This window comes from Xenopus laevis, chromosome 4L (genome assembly GCF_017654675.1).
Source record: "Xenopus laevis strain J_2021 chromosome 4L, Xenopus_laevis_v10.1, whole genome shotgun sequence".
In the NCBI taxonomy this organism is placed as follows: domain Eukaryota; kingdom Metazoa; phylum Chordata; class Amphibia; order Anura; family Pipidae; genus Xenopus; species Xenopus laevis.
In genome coordinates this window covers 155,062,294-155,083,867 of record NC_054377.1, presented here as the reverse complement: position 1 = coordinate 155,083,867, position 21,574 = coordinate 155,062,294, and the positions used below count along the sequence as shown (strand labels likewise).

The 21,574-nt window shown below is 39.8% G+C and overlaps 1 protein-coding gene across 1 annotated transcript in view; it reads left to right on the top strand.

Moving 5' to 3' along the window:
* The window catches only part of LOC108705352 (stabilin-1-like), a 145,973-nt gene that overhangs the window by 54,244 nt on the left and 70,155 nt on the right, over positions 1-21,574 (top strand). The window contains exons 20-33 of the mRNA XM_041591026.1: positions 388-444; positions 878-970; positions 2,537-2,623; positions 3,657-3,768; positions 3,862-4,048; positions 4,377-4,470; positions 4,604-4,762; positions 6,887-6,982; positions 10,239-10,334; positions 11,832-11,879; positions 14,263-14,393; positions 17,376-17,487; positions 17,900-17,977; positions 20,141-20,242. Coding sequence (XP_041446960.1) covers positions 388-444; positions 878-970; positions 2,537-2,623; positions 3,657-3,768; positions 3,862-4,048; positions 4,377-4,470; positions 4,604-4,762; positions 6,887-6,982; positions 10,239-10,334; positions 11,832-11,879; positions 14,263-14,393; positions 17,376-17,487; positions 17,900-17,977; positions 20,141-20,242 — 1,452 coding nt within the window. The remainder of the gene's footprint in view (positions 1-387; positions 445-877; positions 971-2,536; positions 2,624-3,656; positions 3,769-3,861; positions 4,049-4,376; positions 4,471-4,603; positions 4,763-6,886; positions 6,983-10,238; positions 10,335-11,831; positions 11,880-14,262; positions 14,394-17,375; positions 17,488-17,899; positions 17,978-20,140; positions 20,243-21,574) is intronic.

The window sequence follows — 21,574 nt, the reverse complement described above, 5'->3', positions numbered from 1 at the left end:
CTCCAGATCTCAGTACTTCATGTTTTCTGAATTCTTCTGCCCGGCTGAACCGAATCCGAATCCTAATTTGCATATGAAAATTAGGGACAGGGAGGGAAATCATGTGACTTTTTGTCAGAAAACAAGGAAATAAAAAATGTTTTCCACTTCCCACCCCTAATTTGCATACGCAAACTAGGATTTGGTTCAGTATTCAGCCGAATCCAAAATAGTGGATTTGATGCATGCCTACATTTAACCTGCATATATATTTGTGGGGGTGCGTGAGAGAACTAGAGGAAATGCACAGGGGCACAAAGTGTGATGCTACCAACAGAATTCAATGTAAAGCTGTAGCTATGACTGTGCCCCCCACATCACTGAATGTAAATCCTCCTGTTCCTACAGGGCCTGTGCTCCAACTGTGACTCTATTGCCCCCTGTCCAGATAACAGCACCGATTTGGTAAGAAAAACTCACATGGCACAAGCTTTTTGTCAATTCTTGTGGGGGCAAATTCAGTTTGTAGGAAATATCCCCAAAGTGTTCCATTGGCACTGACAGAGCAGAACTATAATATACACAGTAGATGCAAATATTGATATATTGATATATTTATAGAGTCTCTCGTTCGATCCCCTGGTTAATAGGAACGTTTGGTGTCTGGTATCAGTTGGTGTATTTATGTATGGAAAGCCAAGCAGAGTTTTGGTTCATGCCCAGGCATATTGGGATGTCCCCAAGGTTGGTATCTCTGGGGGCTTTTTAAGGCTTAGATGTCTCACCTGTGCAAGTGATGGAGCAGCTCAGTTCTCTATTTGATTGGCAGGTTTAGCTTTATAATAATTGAACATCATTTCCCTTAATGGAAGGAATGCTTCTTTTTGCCAATTTCCAGGGATCTGTAGACAAAGGCTGCAAGCTTGGAGAAGGCACAAATAGTTCCTTTGGCTCAATTGGCTGTGCCCGTAACTGCACTGTAACTGCCTCGGTAAGTTCAAAAAACCTGTCATGTGACACTTCTTAAACTTAACCAGTTATTTCTATCCTGTGCCCATAAATATGTGTCTCTGTCTCATTGCAGTGAGTGTGCACTCAGCACCCATTCCTACTGACATGTCTGTTCTCTAAACATCCACCCATTCAGTCTGAGTCTGGGTCTGCCGTGTTCTCCATATAGTCCAAACTCACAGCTCAGGACAGAAAGTAGCGTTATGCTCAGACAGGGCAACCACTGGAGGTTTGATGAATACCGGGTTCTGCTCAGATAATAGTGCTGCTTCAGCCCAATCCTGCAGTGACATCTGTTTTCCAAAAGAGCAAACAGATTTTTTATATTTTATTTTGAAATCTGACAAGGGACTAGACATCTTGTTAGTTTCCCAGGTGCCCTCACTCATGTGACTTGTGATCTGATAAACTTCAGTTTTTTTTACTGCTGCATTGCAAGTTGTAGTGATATCACCCCCTTCCCTTCCCCCCCCCAGAAGCCCATCAGCAGAACAATGGGAAGGATACAGGATAACAACTCTCAGATACCTGCATTGTTAATAATGCTCCCATGCAAATATGAGAATAGCACTCAATAGAAAGCACAAGGTCAGGCACAATGAACTGAGGTGGCTTCTACACACCACTATTACAACTAAAAATACATTTATTGGGTCAGAATGAACCAAATGATCAGTTGTTTAACAGACCATGCACATGGTCGTCTGTTGTCATAGGAAGGAGTATGGTGTTGGTAACACAAGATTGGCCCTAAATGCACAGATATTGATATACAACTCGGTGAATCTTCCCATCTGGAATTGGTATTCACCCTATATCCACCCTAACCCCAATACACAATAATATGTGCCCAGATGCATTTTTCAGCCATTATTCACCCAAGCTGCCACCCTGTGTCTTTAGCCCTGTAATAACATTCTATTTATGTGAAATTGTTAGTGATGGGCGAATTTATTCGCGGCGAATTTGCGCGATTCGCGCCGAGCGAATAAATTCGCGAAACGCCCGCGAAAATTCGCGGTAAAAATTCGCCGGCGTCAAAAAAAAAATTTTTTCGAAAAAAGTCGCCGGCGCCAAAAACGAGACGCCGGCGCCGTTTCGCGAATTTTTCGCCGTTTCGCGAATTTTGCGCGAAATTCGCGAATTTTTCGGCGAAGCGAAACGGCGCAAATTCGCCCATCACTAGAAATTGTATCTCGCTCCTGTGCCGGACCCTATCACCAAACCAAAAAATAAGGATGGGCTATATTATTCTAGAAAATCTGAATTATTTCAATCCACAAACAAGTGAGTGGGCACTTGTGTTAGTGACAATATCAGCAGTCGCCATCTCCAACACTTGCCCTGGTGTCCTACCACCCATGGTGCCTCCTGCTGTCAATCAGGTCATAAATCTACCTTGAACTTTACACCTGCCCCATAGCTGACTCCCCCCTAAAATGTTTTTTTTTTGCCTTCAAAATTACACTTAGCTCTTGAAATAGCCCCGATCTTTATGCCTAAGCCCCAGGAACTAGTGACGATGCAAATGTCCTTCTTGTTTCAGGAGCTGGGCTGCTGTAGTGGCTTCTATGGACCTGAGTGCAGGCAATGTCCTGGAGGATTTTCCTCTGCCTGTTATGGTCGTGGGACTGTAAGTTTCTTTCCAATATTGTTTCTCCATAAAAATGTCAGTTTTGTTCTCTTCAGGGTACAACCACAATATACCCAGTTTTTCCACTGAACTTGGAAGACCAAAAATCAAGAACGTTCCCTACACTCAAACCATAATATATAAGGATTGTCCATCATGGATGCGCCCCACAGTCTGGGGTGTTTTCTCCCTCACACCCATAGCTGAGATTCTAGAGCTCGGCAATATGGAAATCACTGGTAAATGAAAAGGCTTGTTCACCTTCCAAAGACTTTTTTCAGTTCAGTTGTTTTCAGATTGTTCACCAGAAATAAAGACTTTACACTTCAATATTGGAAAAATGGTTGAAATAGAAAATAGAAAGTAATTGAAATGTCTTTATTCTTTATAAACCACATGAAACCAGCTGAACTGCAAAAGGTTTTGAAGGTGAACAAGCCCTTTAAAGAAAAAATGGAGTTCATGATATTACACAAGTTATATCCCCCCCCCACCTGATCATGCTGGGAGTACTAATTGTCTTTTCCTACTCCCCACGCTTTACTACTGATGCTATGCACATTAACCCTGTGGAATCAGCACATTCCGAGTATAAACCATAATCATATTAATGCAACTGCATATTGTAAGATTGACCCCAATCCAGGCTGCCACCTCTCCTCCCCCCATTCAGACCAAAGTCCTGTAGTAGGTTTCTGCAGTGGGCCTCTCCTCCTCTTCTCTTTATTCTGCCCCGCTCTCCTGTATGTTGGATGAGGACACCCTCTCCTCATATGCAAATTAGAAGGAATCCTGGGAGGGAAACCTAGAATCACTCATAATAATTCCTAAACCCAGTTTTGGACTGGGGTGGCCACTAAGGACCACTAGGGCAGTCACCTCTTGGGTCCCCACACACCTTCAGGGACCCCCCCCCAGCCATGATCTTCGCCACATGGAATACTCAGTGCTAGAACCTGAAATGTAGTCAAGGCAGTAGGAACCGTAGTAATTAAGACTCTCTGGCTCCAAACAACTTTTCATTCTCCTGCAGTGCAATGATGGAATCCATGGAAATGGCAAGTGCATCTGTTTCCCAAAGTTCAAAGGAATCGCCTGTCACATCTGTACTGACCCAAACAAGCATGGGAATGAGTGTGATGAAGGTAAGTGGCCTTGCAATGATCCAGTATCCAGACTGAAGCATTTCCCTGGCAGAAAGCACATGGTCTTCCAATATTTTCTTTTGCCAATGACAGACTGTCGGTGCCTTCATGGCATTTGTGATAACAGATCTGGAAGCCGAGGGGTTTGCCAGGGTGGTCGCTGTAATGAAGGATTCACCGGAGAATTCTGTGACCAACGAGCAGAGCCTTGTGGAACATCAGATCTGGCACTGTTCTGCCACCTGAACGCTACCTGCGAAACTGAGGGCAACATCACAAGGTGAAGATTCATTGGGAACAAGATCCATCAACCAGTTGGGCCACAAAGGCCCATAATCTAACTAATGTAAAATTCCTAAGGCCTGTAGAATGGCACAGCAGTTAATATTGATGTTAGTGACCCAGGGGCTAGTATTGGTGCCAAGGATGCAGGGTTTAGTATTGGTGCCAGGGATACAGGGGTTAGTATTGGTGCCAGGGATACAGGGGTTAGTTTTGGTGCCAGGGATACAGGGGTTAGTATTGGTGCCAGGGACGCAGGGGTTAGTATTGGTGCAATTGGCCATGGGCATTGTTATCTGTTGCCTAACCTACATGTCTCTCTGCAGGTGCACATGTGAGAATGGATACGAGGGAGATGGGTTTTCATGTCGCCTGGTAGATGCCTGTAGAAGACCTGACAGAGGAGGCTGTGCAGATAATGCAAGTCACTTGGGGTCACCTTCTTGCAATGATGCTGCTTCTGTGCAATGTTCCACTCTGTTTCCATCATGATTTGGGTGGCATCTACCTGACTTTGCAGATACATTGGGAAATGAACTTTTGTCTCTTGCAGGCTATTTGTACCAGCGCCAAAGATGGCACTGTCAGCTGCGAGTGCAACACTGGCTGGACCGGAGATGGCACTGTCTGTTTACCCATTGACAACTGTGTGCTGGCAAACAGAGGGGGCTGCCACCTTGATGCACAATGCAACTTTATACAGCCGGGACAGGTAGGTGCTCTTATTTCCTCAGGAAGGTGAGCTGCTTGCACGACTACTGCCAACATGATCAGGTCCAAGGGAAGCGAGATATCATGTCAACCAGGAAGGGAGGTGACAAATATCAGGCTAAAGGGTCTTTCCAAGTATACAGTTGTGTGTGCTTCAACCACTTCACATAGGTTCCTTTCGGGCAGAGTGCAAAGCAGTGTATAAGCCCTTGCCATGGGCCAAATATACAGCAAAAAGGAAAAACTGCAGCACCTCTTATTTGCAAAATGTGAAAAAATTTATTGCAATTGGTCAGTAACAGGCAAAGGGATCTTTCCAGGCCGAGCTCTGCTTCACGGGATCTGTAAACTGTGGGGGGGGGGGCATAAAGAGCCAGAGCAAGAGCCCAGGATATTCTTATTGTGATGACAGAAAGGCCTCGAGTCAATAGAGGAGGGGAACCAAAACACAGATGTGGGAACTATTTAGTTCTTATTAGATACACACCCTTATATGCTGGCTCTATAGAAAGGTCCAACCATTAGTTTGGTGCTTTCACTTTCTCAACTACCTCCCCTCGTGTGTCCCACACACTCACACATACACCCACACAATCATTGCATTTAATAGGTACTTCCCCAATATGTCCCACACTCACACACAGTCTATTAGGATAAGGGTTAGGGTTACAGTTAGGGTTACAGTTAGGGTTACAGTGTGGGTTACAGTTACAGTTAGGGTTACAGTTAGGGTTACAGTTTGGGTTAGGGTTCTGTTAGGGTTACAGTTAAGGTTACAGTTAGGGTAACAGTTAGGGTTACAGTTAGGGTTACAGTGCGGATTACAGTTATGGTTACAGTTAGGGTTAGGGTTACAGTTAGGGTTACAGTGTGGATTACAGTTATGGTTACAGTTAGGGTTACAGTGTGGATTACAGTTAGGGTAACAGTTAGGGTTAGGGTTACAGTTAGGGTTACAGTTAGGGTTACAGTGTGGGTTACAGTGTGAGTTACAGTTAGGGTTACAGTGTGGATTACAGTTAGGGTTACAGTTAGGGTTAGGGTTGCAGTTAGGGTTACAGTTAGGGTTACAGTGTGAGTTACAGTTAGGGTTACAGTTAGGGTTACAGTTAGGGTTAGGGTTGCAGTTAGGGTTACAGTTAGGGTTACAGTGTGAGTTACAGTTAGGGTTACAGTTAGGGTTACAGTTAGGGTTAGGGTTGCAGTTAGGGTTACAGTTAGGGTTACAGTGTGGGTTACAGTGTGAGTTACAGTTAGGGTTACAGTTAGGGTTACAGTGTAGGTTACAGTGTGAGTTACAGTTAGGGTAACAGTTAGGGTTAGGGTTTTGTTAGGGTTATAGTTAGGGTTACAGTGTGGGTTACAGTCAAGGTTACAGTTAGGGTAACAGGGTTAGGGTTACAGTTAGTGTAACAGTTAGGGTTACAGTGTGGGTTACAGTTAAGGTTTCAGTTAGGGTAACAGTTAGGGTTACAGTTACAGTTAAGGTTACAGTTAGGGTTACAGTTAGGGTTTCAGTGTGGGTTACAGTTATGGTTACAGTTAGGGTTAGGGTTACAGTTAGGGTTAGGGTTACAGTTAGGGTAGGGACTCAGATACATTATTAGGGGACTTAATGTGTATTAGGGTTACTTCTTTTCAGGACATAAGTAAACCAGAAAATTACCAGAATATATTATACTGAAAGTGACAAATTTTAGATGTAATTACATATTTTTATCTCATTTATGTGTGGTGACTGTTGATTACTCACCAGCAACCTGCGCTCACCGGCAACCTGCACTCACTAGCAACCTGCACTCACCAGTAACCCCCACTCACCAGCATCCCCCACTCACTAGTAACCTGCACTCACCTGCACTTTCCAGTAACCCACTCACCAGTAACCCACACTCACCAGTAACCCTTACCCTAATACATGGCTGCTGCAGAGGAAAGTGGGGGCTCTTTGTTGGCAGTAATGAGAGGAAGGAAAGCTAAGTCATTTAACTACAGATATTTGAGGCAAAAGAATTCAAAGTTTCTTTATGAAGTGTCAGTTTCTTTAGTAAAAGTAAAAGAATCAGAAAGAACCGTTTGTGTAGAAAGAAAGAAGCTCCATGGAATGTTCTGCCTTTTCTTGCAGAATGATTGCACATGTAAAAGGGGGTACGTGGGGGACGGATATTCCTGTGACCCAGTGGATCTTTGCTTGGAAAACAATGGGGGTTGCCATGGGATGGTGAGTAATATTTACTACAGTGAATCACAATTGCTCTGTAACCTGCATGTTCCTCATGAGCACCAGGAATAGGGTTCAACATCCACTTCCAGTTGTTTGAATTAAGGAACATTTATGGATTTTGTTATTTGTTGCACTAAACAAGGAAAACCCATCTTCCTGCAACTGTGGGGGTCTGGAGAAGGCAGTTCATCAAATTATCATAAATAAACCCAAAGAACCCCTCCTTATCTGAAAGCCTAATCCAGACTATGGCTGGGAGAAGGGTGTGAGTGTTTGTTTATACAGAGCTCCTGATCTCTATTCAAACAAGCCATACTCATTAAAGAGGGGGGGGTAGAGGGGGAGAAAGTTCAGGTAAAACAGCAATAAAATATAACAATTAGGAATATACAGATTGTTTTTTAAATCAAAAGAATGAGCAGAACACAGTTGCAACACTAGTCCTTGTAACAACTTCTTGGCCACCCCCTGTGCCATAGGTTATACACTATTACCTTCTTACCAATAACAGGTTTATGAAATGTAATCACAAATATCGGGGTCCTGTTATCCCTGAGCCCAAACATGTGGTGTCTCTGATGCACAGCACCCTGGTAAGGAACCAAATCCCAGCTCCATTCTCTGTGAAAGTGAAAGCAGCAATGGCTGTGAGCACATGACTCTATCCATATCAAACAGTTGTGCAGCAGCGACACCTTCTGGCAACCTCCGGTATCTGCCAGATCTCGCTCCAACCTGTAGCTGGACAGGCAGGGGATTTCCCAGCATGTGGGATTTCAGAAACATAGGGGAATTAACCCTATGGATCCCTACATCCTATATCTTGTGCTCATATTGAATAGCGTGCAGGTAATGAAGCACTGGCCATTTGATTTATATCACAGTATTGGCTGCAGCAGGGAATCCATTCATCTTGTATAGGTGATAGGCTCGAATTGATTTGTGCCTGAAATATCTGAGCCAAGCAATGGAAAATTGATCAGTACATAAATGTTAATGATATGTACTATTACTATAGGGAAGGAGAGCTTTCCCATGCACTGGCCTGTTTACAAGTGTTACAATAAATGGATTAAAGGACAAGGAAAGTGAAAGTCACTAGAGGTGCCAACGTGTTAAGTACCCCCCCCAGTGAATATCATCATTTGTGGCTGGTGCAGAAAACTAGTGACTGAGTAGACATCATTCTGTATGTACTTTGCCCAAACTGTGTCCTCTCTGCCCCAGCCATTTGAGACTGTGACCCCCAAGCACAAATGGCCATTCCATTAAAGGAAACACTTGGGCTCATTTATTTATGCAAATGTCGCCTGCAAGTGCCTTGTTTTTACCTAAAATTCAGTGCTTTGTTCCCATAATTGCAGTATAATTGTGGCTGCATGGGGAGTTCCACTCATTACAACTGCACCCAAAATGAACATAATTGCGAGTGTATAAGCACAAAATGATGCCTATCTTGGAGCAGCTGCATTTATAAATGACCCCCTAGTGACTCCCAACATCACTGGCACAATGTCTGCTCTATTATATACATAGTGACCTAGAGCATCAAGGAACTTACATCATAGTGACTAGAACATGAATGGACGTGCATTATAGTGACCTAGAACATGGTAGAACTAGCACAGTGGGTGCCTAGAACACCAATGAACTAATCTTGTTTATACCTAGAACATCAATGAACTTAGTGACCTGGAACACCAATGAACTTACATCATAGTTACTTAGAACATCAATGAACTTACATCATAGTTACTTAGAACATCAACTAACTTACATCATAGTTACTTAGAAGATCAATGAACTTACATCATAGTTACTTAGAACATCAATGAACTTACATCATAGTTACTTAGAACATCAACTAACTTACATCATAGTTACTTAGAAGATCAATGAACTTACATCATAGTTACTTAGAACATCAATGAACTTACATCATAGTTACTTAGAACATCAACTAACTTACATCATAGTTACTTAGAAGATCAATGAACTTACATCATAGTTACTTAGAACATCAATGAACTTACATCATAGTTACTTAGAACATCAACTAACTTACATCATAGTTACTTAGAAGATCAATGAACTTACATCATAGTTACTTAGAACATCAATGAACTTACATCATAGTTACTTAGAACATCAACTAACTTACATCATAGTTACTTAGAACATCAATGAACTTACATCATAGTTACTTAGAACATCAATGAACTTACATCATAGTTACTTAGAACATCAATGAACTTAAATCATAGTTACTTAGAACATCAATGAACTTACATCATAGTTACTTAGAACATCAATGAACTTAAATCATAGTTACTTAGAACATCAATGAACATCATGTGCTGCTGCTGTGCGTGACCAAATGCCCTTGTTGAATGACAGTCTCTGGGTCGCTGATTTCATGGCTCACCTCTCACTTCTGGATGGATGGTCCAAAAAGTAGCAGGGCTGAACTCTGGCAAGTTGTATGATGTGTTGGTGGTACTCCTGCAGGGTATCCTGTGGTGATACCCTAATAGATCAATGTGATAGAAAGGAGGTAATTGCAGGAAGTCCACGGCAGCAAGCTGAGTCTGCAAGTGTATCTTTATTGGGGTAGTGAACAGCACACTACATGTTTCGGGCAAGGCCCTTTATCAAGTGTGCATGAACAGTGCAAAAGGGAACATTTAAACAAACAATGACCTTTCACCTTAAGGGTTGCATTGTGGGTGCAGACCCTATTAATCAATTAAGTATTCACATAAGCAACAGGTGAAACAATATAGTTAGAGTTCATCGTGTCCAGGTGTGGTAGTGAAGTCCAAATTGAACCACTGGTGTAGGAACATCCTTGTGCTGAAGAAAAAAAAAAAGGATGTTCCTACACCAGTGGTTCAATTTGGACTTCACTACCACACCTGGACACGATGAACTCTAACTATATTGTTTCACCTGTTGCTTATGTGAATACTTAATTGATTAATAGGGTCTGCACCCACAATGCAACCCTTAAGGTGAAAGGTCATTGTTTTTTTAAATGTTCCCTTTTGCACTGTTCATGCACACTTGATAAAGGGCCTTGCCCGAAACATGTAGTGTGCTGTTCACTACCCCAATAAAGATACACTTGCAGACTCAGCTTGCTGCCGTGGACTTCCTGCAATTACCTCCTTTCTATCACATGCTTCTGGATGGATGGAAAGTTATGAACCAAGCCAAGTGAGGGTCCACTCACACCCTTCTGTCTTTCCCACAGGCTAAATGTCAGTTTGTGGCGGCGGGAAAGAGAACATGCACTTGTCTCGATGGATTTGGGGGGGATGGACTGACATGTTATGGAGACATAATGGTGGTTGGTATTTAACATTCTCATGACTCATTAGGATTTAGTACAAAACAGATAAGTAGAGACCGAACAACACTGACACTTTGATTGAGAAACTTTCCCCCTTTATTTGGCCAGTGACACAATGTATCAATAGAGTAACCCTAACCCTTCTACACTATATACTAAATATATGTATACTTACCCTTCTACACTATATACTAAATATATGTATACTAACCCTTCTACACTATATATACTAACAAATGTATACTTACCCTTCTACACTATATATACTAAATATATGTATACTAACTCTTCTACACTATATATACTAACTAATGTATACTTACCCTTCTGCACTATATATACTAACTAATGTATACTAACCCTTCTACACTATATATACTAACTAATGTATACTTACCCTTCTACACTAAATACTAAATATATGTATACTAACCCTTCTACACTATATATACTAACTAATGTATACTTACCCTTCTACACTAAATACTAAATATATGTATACTAACCCTTCTACACTATATACTAAATATATGTATACTAACCCTTCTACACTATATATACTAACAAATGTATACTAACCCTTCTACACTATATACTAAATATATGTATACTAACCCTTCTACACTATATATACTAACAAATGTATACTTACCCTTCTACACTATATATACTAAATATATGTATACTAACTCTTCTACACTATATATACTAACTAATGTATACTTACCCTTCTGCACTATATATACTAACTAATGTATACTAACCCTTCTACACTATATATACTAACTAATGTATACTAACCCTTCTACACTATATACTAAATATATGTATACTAACCCTTCTACACTATATACTAAATATATGTATACTAACCCTTCTACACTATATATACTAACTAATGTATACTTACCCTTCTACACTAAATACTAAATATATGTATACTAACCCTTCTACACTATATATACTAAATATATGTATACTAATTCTTCTACACTATATATACTAACTAATGTATACTTACCCTTCTGCACTATATATACTAACTAATGTATACTTACCCTTCTACACTATATACTAACTAATGTATACTAACCCTTCTACACTATATATACTAACAAATGTATACTAACCCTTCTACACTATATATACTAAATATATGTATACTAACTCTTCTACACTATATATACTAACTAATGTATACTTACCCTTCTGCACTATATATACTAACTAATGTATACTAACCCTTCTACACTATATACTAAATATATGTATACTAACCCTTCTACACTATATATACTAACAAATGTATACTTACCCTTCTACACTATATATACCTACACTTATATATATATACTAACTATATGTATACTAACCCTTATACTGTACACTATACATACCTACCTTTATTATAGATACTTATCTATATTATGTTTATTTATATATATATAGTAAAAGTATATGTGTAGTAACCCTGACTCTCTCCTGTGTTTGTAGGAGATGCATGAGAGGCCGGAGCTGTCTCTGTTTAACCAGTGGATAATGGTACGTGGGGAACATTACATTTGACAGACAGAGAGATGTACAAGTTATACAAGTACAAGCTGTAGGGAACTGTACCCTGGTCATTCCAAGACTTCAAGCCACATTACCTAGCAACCATGCATTCCACTAGCAACCATGCTTTAATATGAATAAGAGACTGCAATATGAATAGGAGAGGCCTGAATAGAAAAACGAGGAATAAAAAAAGTAACAATAACAATAAATGTGTAGTCTTACAGAGCATTTGTTTTTTTAGATGGGGTCAGTGACCCCCCATTTAAAAGCTGGAAAGAGTCAGAAGAAAAAGACAAATAATAGTTGCTTAGAATTGGTCATTCTATAACAAACTAAAAGTTAACTTACATGTGAAGCTCCCCTTTAATATAGAAAGACAGATTCCATTTCCTACTGGGAAACAACTAACAATCTCCATAGATTTGAGTGTATTGTGCATATGATGTAAATACAATGTGTGTTTAATGACACACTATTAACTAAACACAACAAGCAAAGGGTAACAACATCTAAACTATCTAAACATATTCATAGGTTCATCAATATCAAAATAATGAAAATCAATCAATAGCTGTGGTGGCATCTCATAATTAAGAAGCCTAATAACCTGAGGATAAAAACTTTCCCTAAACCTCTCTGTTCTGACTTTAACACTCTCAAAACATTTTCCTGACTTTAAAGTGGACCTGTCACCCAGACATAAAAAACTGTGTAATAAAAGTCCTTTTCAAATTAAACATCCAAACACTATTTTTTATTAAAGCATTCATAGCTGTTGTAAACTCATTTAAATATCTCTGCTGTCAATCAAATATTGCCTGCCCCTCCTCTTTGCCTTAGGCAATTACTTTCACTTTCCATTCAGCACTTCCTACATGTCACTGCTCTCCCCACATTCCCCCAATCTCTTCACCATTTAATTGTGTAACCAGGACATGGGGATGGACATCAGGTCCCCCATTCTGGTGCACAAACAAGACTCTGAGATGATACAAGTCTTGTCTTAATAACAGTGTCCCACAAAATGGCTCCTGCCTGCTTGTTATAATTATGACTTCCCAGACTGAAGGAAACAAGATTCAAATAATTTATATCATGTAATTAAAGTTCATTTTGCTTGACTAACGATTTTTAGGTGACAGGTCCCCTTTAATAAATCAAATAGATAATGGCAGAGTTCAATCTTTTATCATTCAAACTGCTGTAACTCTGCATCTTTTTGTATAAATACCTTGTAGTGATGTTCTGCCATACGTGTCACCCTATGGAAATCACAAGGATCCTGGACACAACAATTCCAAAACCACGAGATAATGTTTGGTGTCAGAAAACTCTCAACAGCACCAAAATAAAAAGTCTTTAGAATTTCTGGCAAAACTCCAAATTTTCTCAATTGTCTGAGTTGCTGCCTGTCCTTCTCAGACTGTGCTTGAATATGTTCAGAGCATGTCAAGTCCTTTAGAAATTTGCACCCCTAAATGTTAAAACTACTCAGCCTTTCTACTGCAGCCCCACCAATAGTAAGGGTAGGAATTCTTGACCCCATGATACTTGACTCTTGACCTCATGATACTTGACTCTTGACCCCATGATACTTGACTCTAGACCCCATGATACTTGACTCTTGACCCCATGATACTTGACTCTTGACCCCATGATACTTGACTCTAGACCCCATGATACTTGACTCTTGACCCCATGATACATGACTCTAGACCCCATGATACTTGACTCTTGACCCCATGATACTTGACTCTAGACCCCATGATACTTGACTCTTGACCCCATGATACTTGACTCTTGACCCCATGATACTTGACTCTTGACCCCATGATACTTGACTCTTGACCCCATGATACTAGATTCTCCACCTTTGCCTTATACGATGACTTTATTGGGGATAAAGCCCAACATCATTGAGTCATCAGAAAATTTGAATATGGAATTATTTACATCCTTGTGCAACACCTGTATTTAGTATCATATTATTAGAGACACAACTACCAACTCTATATCTTTCCATTACACAAGACACAAGCCAATGTTTAGTCCCAGATCTATCAACTTAGTAAAAAATCTATATGGAGCCATTAGATATATAGTTGGATAGATAGACAGACAAATGAACTGACAAACCAGTGGTGTAGCTACAAATTGGTTTTGTTGATGGTGGGCCTTGATGGAGGTCGGTCACACCACTGGGATGGATGACAGACAGACAGACATACAGATGGGTAGAGGAAGCCAGGAGGCAAAGGGAAAGATTTACTTTGGGATTCAGTTACATAACAAAGGTCCGTATGCCCAGACCCAACAGTCGGCTCATGTTTCCTTTTTTTTTTTAGTAAATTTGCTCTTTAATATTCAGAATTCCCAGACTGTGATCCCAAAAGGAGACAACATAACTGCTGTGGTGCCATCCAATGAAGCAATAGAAGCTCTTCCTGAAAAGCAGAAGGCATTTTGGGTCGTTCCGTACATGTTGCCTTTCTTAGTGAGGTGAGAATTCTGTTCCCTCTGCCCCTCGTACAGTTGTGTCACCCTGAAAGAACCCGATCTGCACAATGTTCTGACTGTTTTTGTGCTAAACTGGTAAAAAGAAGACGCTCTTCTGGCCTCTTCAGAGTTTCTATAGAGAGAGAATTGTGTCTCATTCCCCTGTATAATAACTGAGAGCACAGGCAGCACAGATGGTTTTAGTCTTTATGGAAGAAATTGGCTTCAAATCTAACATTGTGCTCATGTCTAGTTTCCCTTTAAATATTCTGCAATGTTTCAAGTGTTTAGATGGAGATCATTGTGCATCACTTTATATAGTGGAAACAACAGAAATAGAGATTTTGACTGGGCAAAAGGTTACAAAGAAAATTATCATTGGTGTATGTTGCAAACCCCCTTTTTTATTCTGGACCCTGAATCTACTGATCTTACATCAACAGTCAATACATAACACTCCTCCTCTGCTCCCCAGATGGAGTTTGTCAGTCTTCCTGGTGTCTCTGAGAATTATCAACCTGGCGGCAGACTCTCTGTATGCGGCACTTGCATTTGTGACACACAGCATTTTGGAAATGACAGTATTTGTGCAGATGACTGTGGCACCTCACTTCTGCTGGATCTGATACCTGTGATGATTCAGCTTGTAATTGAACATCAGGCTTGTTATACACTTGATGCAGCTCTGGTGCAATAACTGAACTGGGAGAGGCCTGGATATCCTTGGAATTCACACATGCAGCCTTATAACGGCCATAAGCAAGTGCTAGCTCCTGGGCCAAAGCAAAGGTTAGGCTGTGCTTTGTTAGCAGCATTCTTTGCACTGCTGCAGCCCTGAGCCCATACACAAGGCAATACCTTAGCAAGGATTCCAAGCTGCTGCTGCGTAGTTCTGCTATATAACAGCAATACTCTCATCTGGCTGAGTCTGTTCAAGAGGAATCTCTTAACACTTTCAGATGCTGTGGGTGCAAAATGATTTTTCAGCTGCTTGATAATTTCCTAAAATGAGCAGTCGCTGGGTTTAGTGGGGGAACCCAGAGAGAGAACAATCTTAGAAGTCTTTGAGCCTGTGATTCTCAGCAGCACTGCACATTTCTGCACAGGGTCTGTCAGCTTATTTGCTTCTAGAAACAATTGCAGTCTCTCTGTATAGGAATCCCAGGAGGGTGGCCTGGCAAAGTCAGACTCCTCTATGTGGCCCAGGCCCGGACTAGCAATCTGTGGGTTCTGGCAAATGCCAGAGTGGCTGCTGTATGGTTTCATGGAAAGTTACCATATAGTGGGCTGGTAGGGGGCTGTTTGGGCCTCTATGTACTTGCAATGGCAGGGCCTATTTTGACTCCCAGTCCAGGACGGCCCAGGGACACCATTATGGGAACAGTAAAGTCACTTATGTTCCCTTTGACTTACTGAGATCTTGTATTTATTTTTATTTATGCATTATATCCCATATCCTCATCGACAGTATTATATTCTGGACCCTGTGTTAGTGTAGAGGAGGTTCACAAGATGAGAGAGAGAGATTGAATTCTGTGTCAAACTGCTTCAGCCACTGATAATCCAGTGAAAGACTGCCTTGTGAACTCAGAGTGGACTTTTTTCTGTTCTGTGAAAACTACAATTCAGCTCCTGAGCTTCCTGTCTCTTCTGTAGAATTGTTTTGCCTGACCCCTACCTGCTGCTAAGAGCAAGTCCCGCACAAATGGTGGAGGATGCGGGCAACAGAGAGACAGTAAATGTTGAAGAACAAACAGTTCAGCAACATGGATGAACTGGTGTTGCAGCTGGTCAGAGTCAATGCTAGCCAGCAGGAGGCAAATGCTGCCCAAGAAGACACTAATCATTTGCTCACAGTTTAGTTGGCAAGTGGACAAAGTTTGGTTTGTTTGTGTGCAACATGAATCCTAGGATCCTGGGGGGGGGGCCTTATTTTTTTAAAATGGCAGTTTTCTATTTAGGATTACCCAATGGCACAAACTACCATAAAATTATATGAAAATGGTTTATTTACATGAAGCAGGGTTTTATATATAAGCTGTTTTATGCAATATCTTTTTATAGAGACCGACATTGTTTGAGGGGTATAGTTTTTCTTTAACAAAACTTTGAAAAACATGTTAAAGAAGGTTATAGATAAGGATGGGGGGATTGGGATTGCCTCTTACTGTACCTTATGTTTGCAATTAGAGAGGTCCCCCAGTCGCCCACTAGCCTTTAATATCATCTTATTCAATTAGTAACAAAGGGCCCTAAATGTTCACTTGTAGGGGCACCAGATGGAAAAGTGGCTTTCCATTAGTGATGGGCGAATTTATTCGCCAGGCGCGAATTCGCGGCGAATTTGCGCAATTCGCCGCCAGCGAATAAATTCGCGAAACGCCTGCGAAAATTCGCGGCAAAAAATTCGCCGGCGTCAAAATGTTTTTCTCCGAAAAACAGACGCCGGCGTCAAAAACGGGCGCCAGCGTCAAAAACAGGCGCTGGCATCAAAAACGGGCGCCGGCGTCGAAAAAACGGGCGCCGGCATCAAAAACGAGACGCCAGCGCCGTTTCGCGAATTTTTCGCCGTTTCGCGAATTTCGCGCGAAATTCGCAAATATTTCGGCGAAGCGAAATGGCGCAAATTCGCCCATCACTACTTTCCATCACTTTTAGTAACTCAGTTGCTACAAATCCCAGTGCCCCTTGGGTTCCTTACTTCACTGACCTTATATCAACTTCCCATCATCTTCTCCCTTCAATAACCAATACAGGGATTGCTTGACTGGGGAGCAAGAGCTGGATGATTCCTGCTGCCCATCATTGCCATAGGGTCACAAGTTAGTGATGTCACTCATTGGGCGGAGCCCTATTATTCCCAGTAGTGATTTGTGGCAGACATGGACAGCAATTATTCTGGAAGTTCAGTATTCGACTAAATAGGTGATATTCTGGATCCAGTTCATTATTCCCACTGATTGTTGTTATCTCTAATTGGTGCAGGGGGCACTTCATTCAGGGACGCTTCAATTCCAGCCAATTGTGTGAGCACACGGGCCAGGAAATTGCCTCATTACAACCCAGAACCAAGTGGGAAATCATGTGTATTAATGGGGTGAGTATTCTGTATTGTAACCTTTGGTGGGTTAATTGCCTTCCCTTTATCCTCCTATTTGTCTGCACCTCCTCTTACTGAATCTTCCCAACCATTGCCCCTCACTCAAGCACCCTGACCCCCTGGGACCTGAAATGGAGCCAATATCCAAGTGACCCACAGCCTAGTTGTACTGTAGCTTAGATATGGAAACCACATAACCCACAATTCCATGGGGCTAAGTTTCATTGCACGGTCTCTCTGATAAGAACAGGATTCTCAGGGGGAGGGAACATTATTTGACAGGCCCAGGGGACAAATGACAAGTAAGTAGGGGGGGGGGAGTTGCCAGTGTTTAGGGGAATCGGAGGGACTGTGTGTGAGGGGCTGCTGGGGGGCTCCTTACATTGTCTCACTATGTTTCATATTCCAGAGCATCTTGATCGACAACACAAGTGTCATTTCCCATGACATCCCCGCCACCAACGGCTTCATATTTATTATTAATAAAGTAAGTACATTAATCTTACAGTCATTAAATTAGTCTAAAATGTATAATTATTATTATTATTATTATTATTATTTTTATTAACAACATGTATGTTCAGTGCCCCTTCCCCATTTACAGCTGGAGAAAATAAATGTGAAGCAAAAGGGGCAGCTGGGCACAAAGAAACTGATTTTTGATATTTATTATAACGTGCTATTAAAGATACACATTTTGGGAAAAAATTCTGGGTTTTGAAAGCAGAGATTGCAACCCAAATCCAAAGTCACCCCCTTAACTGTCTTTTCTCCAGTGTAACCAATCCCAACTTGTCTTTCCCCATAACTGATCCCTTCTATTCCCTTTATCAGCTTAGTCGCTCTTCTCTGTACTTTCTCTATTTCATTACTGCCCCTTATATATTTATATATAGTGATATATCCCCTTATATATTTATATTTAGTGATCATATCCCCTTATATATTTATATATAGTGATCATATCCCCTTATATATTTATATATAGTGATCATATCCCCCTTATATAATTATATATAGTGATCATATCCCCCTTATATATTTATATATAGTGATCATATCCCCTTATATATTTATATATAGTGATCATATCCCCTTATATATTTATATATAGTGATCATATCCCCCTTATATATTTATATATAGTGATCATACCTCCTTATATATTTATATATAGTGATGATATCCCCTTATATATTTATATATAGTGATCATATCCCCTTATATATTTATACATAGTGATCATATCCCCCTTATATATTTATATATAGTGATCATATCCCCTTATATATTTATATATAGTTATCATATCCCCTTGTATATTTATATATAGTGATCATATCCCCTTATATATTTATATATAGTGATCATATCTCCTTATATATTTATATATAGTGATCATATCTCCTTATATATTTATATATAGTGATCATATCCCCCTTATATATTTATATATAGTGATCATATTTCCCTTATATATTTATATATAGTGATCATATCCCCTTATATATTTATATATAGTAATCATATCCCCTTATATATATATATATATATATATATAGTGATCATATCCCCTTATATATTTACAGTATATATAGTGATCAAATCCCCTCATATATTTATATATATACTGGATCATATCCCCCTTATATATTTATATATAGTGATCATATCCCCCTTATATATTTATATATAGTGATCAATATTCCCCCTTATATATTTATATATAGTGATCATATCCCCCTTATATATTTATATATAGTGATCACATCCCCTTATTAATATTTATATATATATGTACTCATATCCCCCTTATATATTTATATATAGTGATCATATCCCCCTTATATATTTATATATAGTAATCATATCCCCCTTATATATTATATATATAGTGATCATATCCCCTTATATATTTATATATAGTGATCACATCCCCCTTATATATTTATATATATAGTGATCATATCCCCCTTATATATTTATATATAGTGATCATATCCCCCTTATATATTTATATATAGTGATCATATCCCCCTTATATATTTATATATAGTGATCACATCCCCTTATATATTTATATATATAGTGATCATATCCCCCTTATATATTTATATATAGTGATCATATCCCCCTTATATATTTATATATAGTAATCATATCCCCCTTATATATTTATATATAGTGATCATATCCCCTTATATATTTATATATAGTGATCACATCCCCTTATATATTTATATATATAGTGATCATATCCCCCTTATATATTTATATATAGTAATCATATCCCCTTATATATTTATATATAGTGATCATATCCCCTTATATATTTATATATAGTGATCATATACCCCTTATATATTTATATATAGTGATCATATCCCCTTATATATTTATATATAGTGATCATATCCCCTTATATATTTATATATAGTGATCATATCCCCCTTATATATTTATATATAGTGATCATATCCCCCTTATATATTTATATATAATGAAGTTACACTTCTGACTACCACTGCACTTCTACATGGGGTGTGTATCTAAAAACAATGTAATTCTGTACATTTTATTTTGTTAATGCACAAATACTGTATAAATATAACTGCTTAGTAGAGGTTATGATTATTTTTTCTCTTTTTAGGTGCTCAGACCCCCCATAGGGAATATCCCTCCTGCTCTGCCTAAATTGGCACAGGTATTGAAACAGGTTCCAGCATTTGCAAAGTTCTCAGAAGCATTGCAGGTAAATGGGATTCATTTTTTTAATTAAATATATCTTTACAATGTCCTTAGCATTTCTGACCTGTATAACTCAGCCTGCAGCCTTGTGCCTTTATATGGTCACAGAACAACCCCTCAGTGACTTCTAATATCCTTATCATTTACAGTAGGGGGTACATTATCCCTTATAATACATGAGTGATACTCAGAGTTCCCTGTATAACTCAGCCTGCAGCCTTGTGCCTTTATATGGTCACAGAACAACCCCTCAGTGACTTCTAATATCCTTATCATTTACAGTAGGGGGTACATTGTCCCTTATAATACATGAGTGATACTCAGAGTTCCCTGTATAACTCAGCCTGCAGCCTTGTGCCTTTATATGGTCACAGAACAACCCCTCAGTGACTTCTAATATCCTTATCATTTACAGTAGGGGGTACATTGTCCCTTATAATACATGAGTGATACTCAGAGTTCCCTGTATAACTCAGCCTGCAGCCTTGTGCCTTTATATGGTCACAGAACAACCCCTCAGTGACTTCTAATATCCTTATCATTTACAGTAGGGGTACATTGTCCCTTATAATACATGAGTGATACTCAGAGTTCCCTGTATAACTCAGCCTGCAGCCTTGTGCCTTTATATGGTCACAGAACAACCCCTCAGTGACTTCTAATATCCTTATCATTTACAGTAGGGGGTACATTGTCCCTTATAATACATGAGTGATACTCAGAGTTCCCTGTATAACTCAGCCTGCAGCCTTGTGCCTTTATATGGTCACAGAACAACCCCTCAGTGACTTCTAATATCCTTATCATTTACAGTAGGGGTACATTGTCCCTTATAATACATGAGTGATACTCAGAGTTCCCTGTATAACTCAGCCTGCAGCCTTGTGCCTTTATATGGTCACAGAACAACCCCTCAGTGACTTCTAATATCCTTATCATTTACAGTAGGGGGTACATTATCCCTTATAATACATGAGTGATACTCAGAGTTCCCTGTATAACTCAGCCTGCAGCCTTGTGCCTTTATATGGTCACAGAACAACCCCTCAGTGACTTCTAATATCCTTATCATTTACAGTAGGGGGTACATTGTCCCTTATAATACATGAGTGATACTCAGAGTTCCCTGTATAACTCAGCCTGCAGCCTTGTGCCTTTATATGGTCACAGAACAACCCTCAGTGACTTCTAATATCCTTATCATTTACAGTAGGGGTACATTATCCCTTATAATACATGAGTGATACTCAGAGTTCCCTGTATAGCTCAGCCTGCAGCCTTGTGCCTTTATATGGTCACAGAACAACCCCTCAGTGACTTCTAATATCCTTATCAT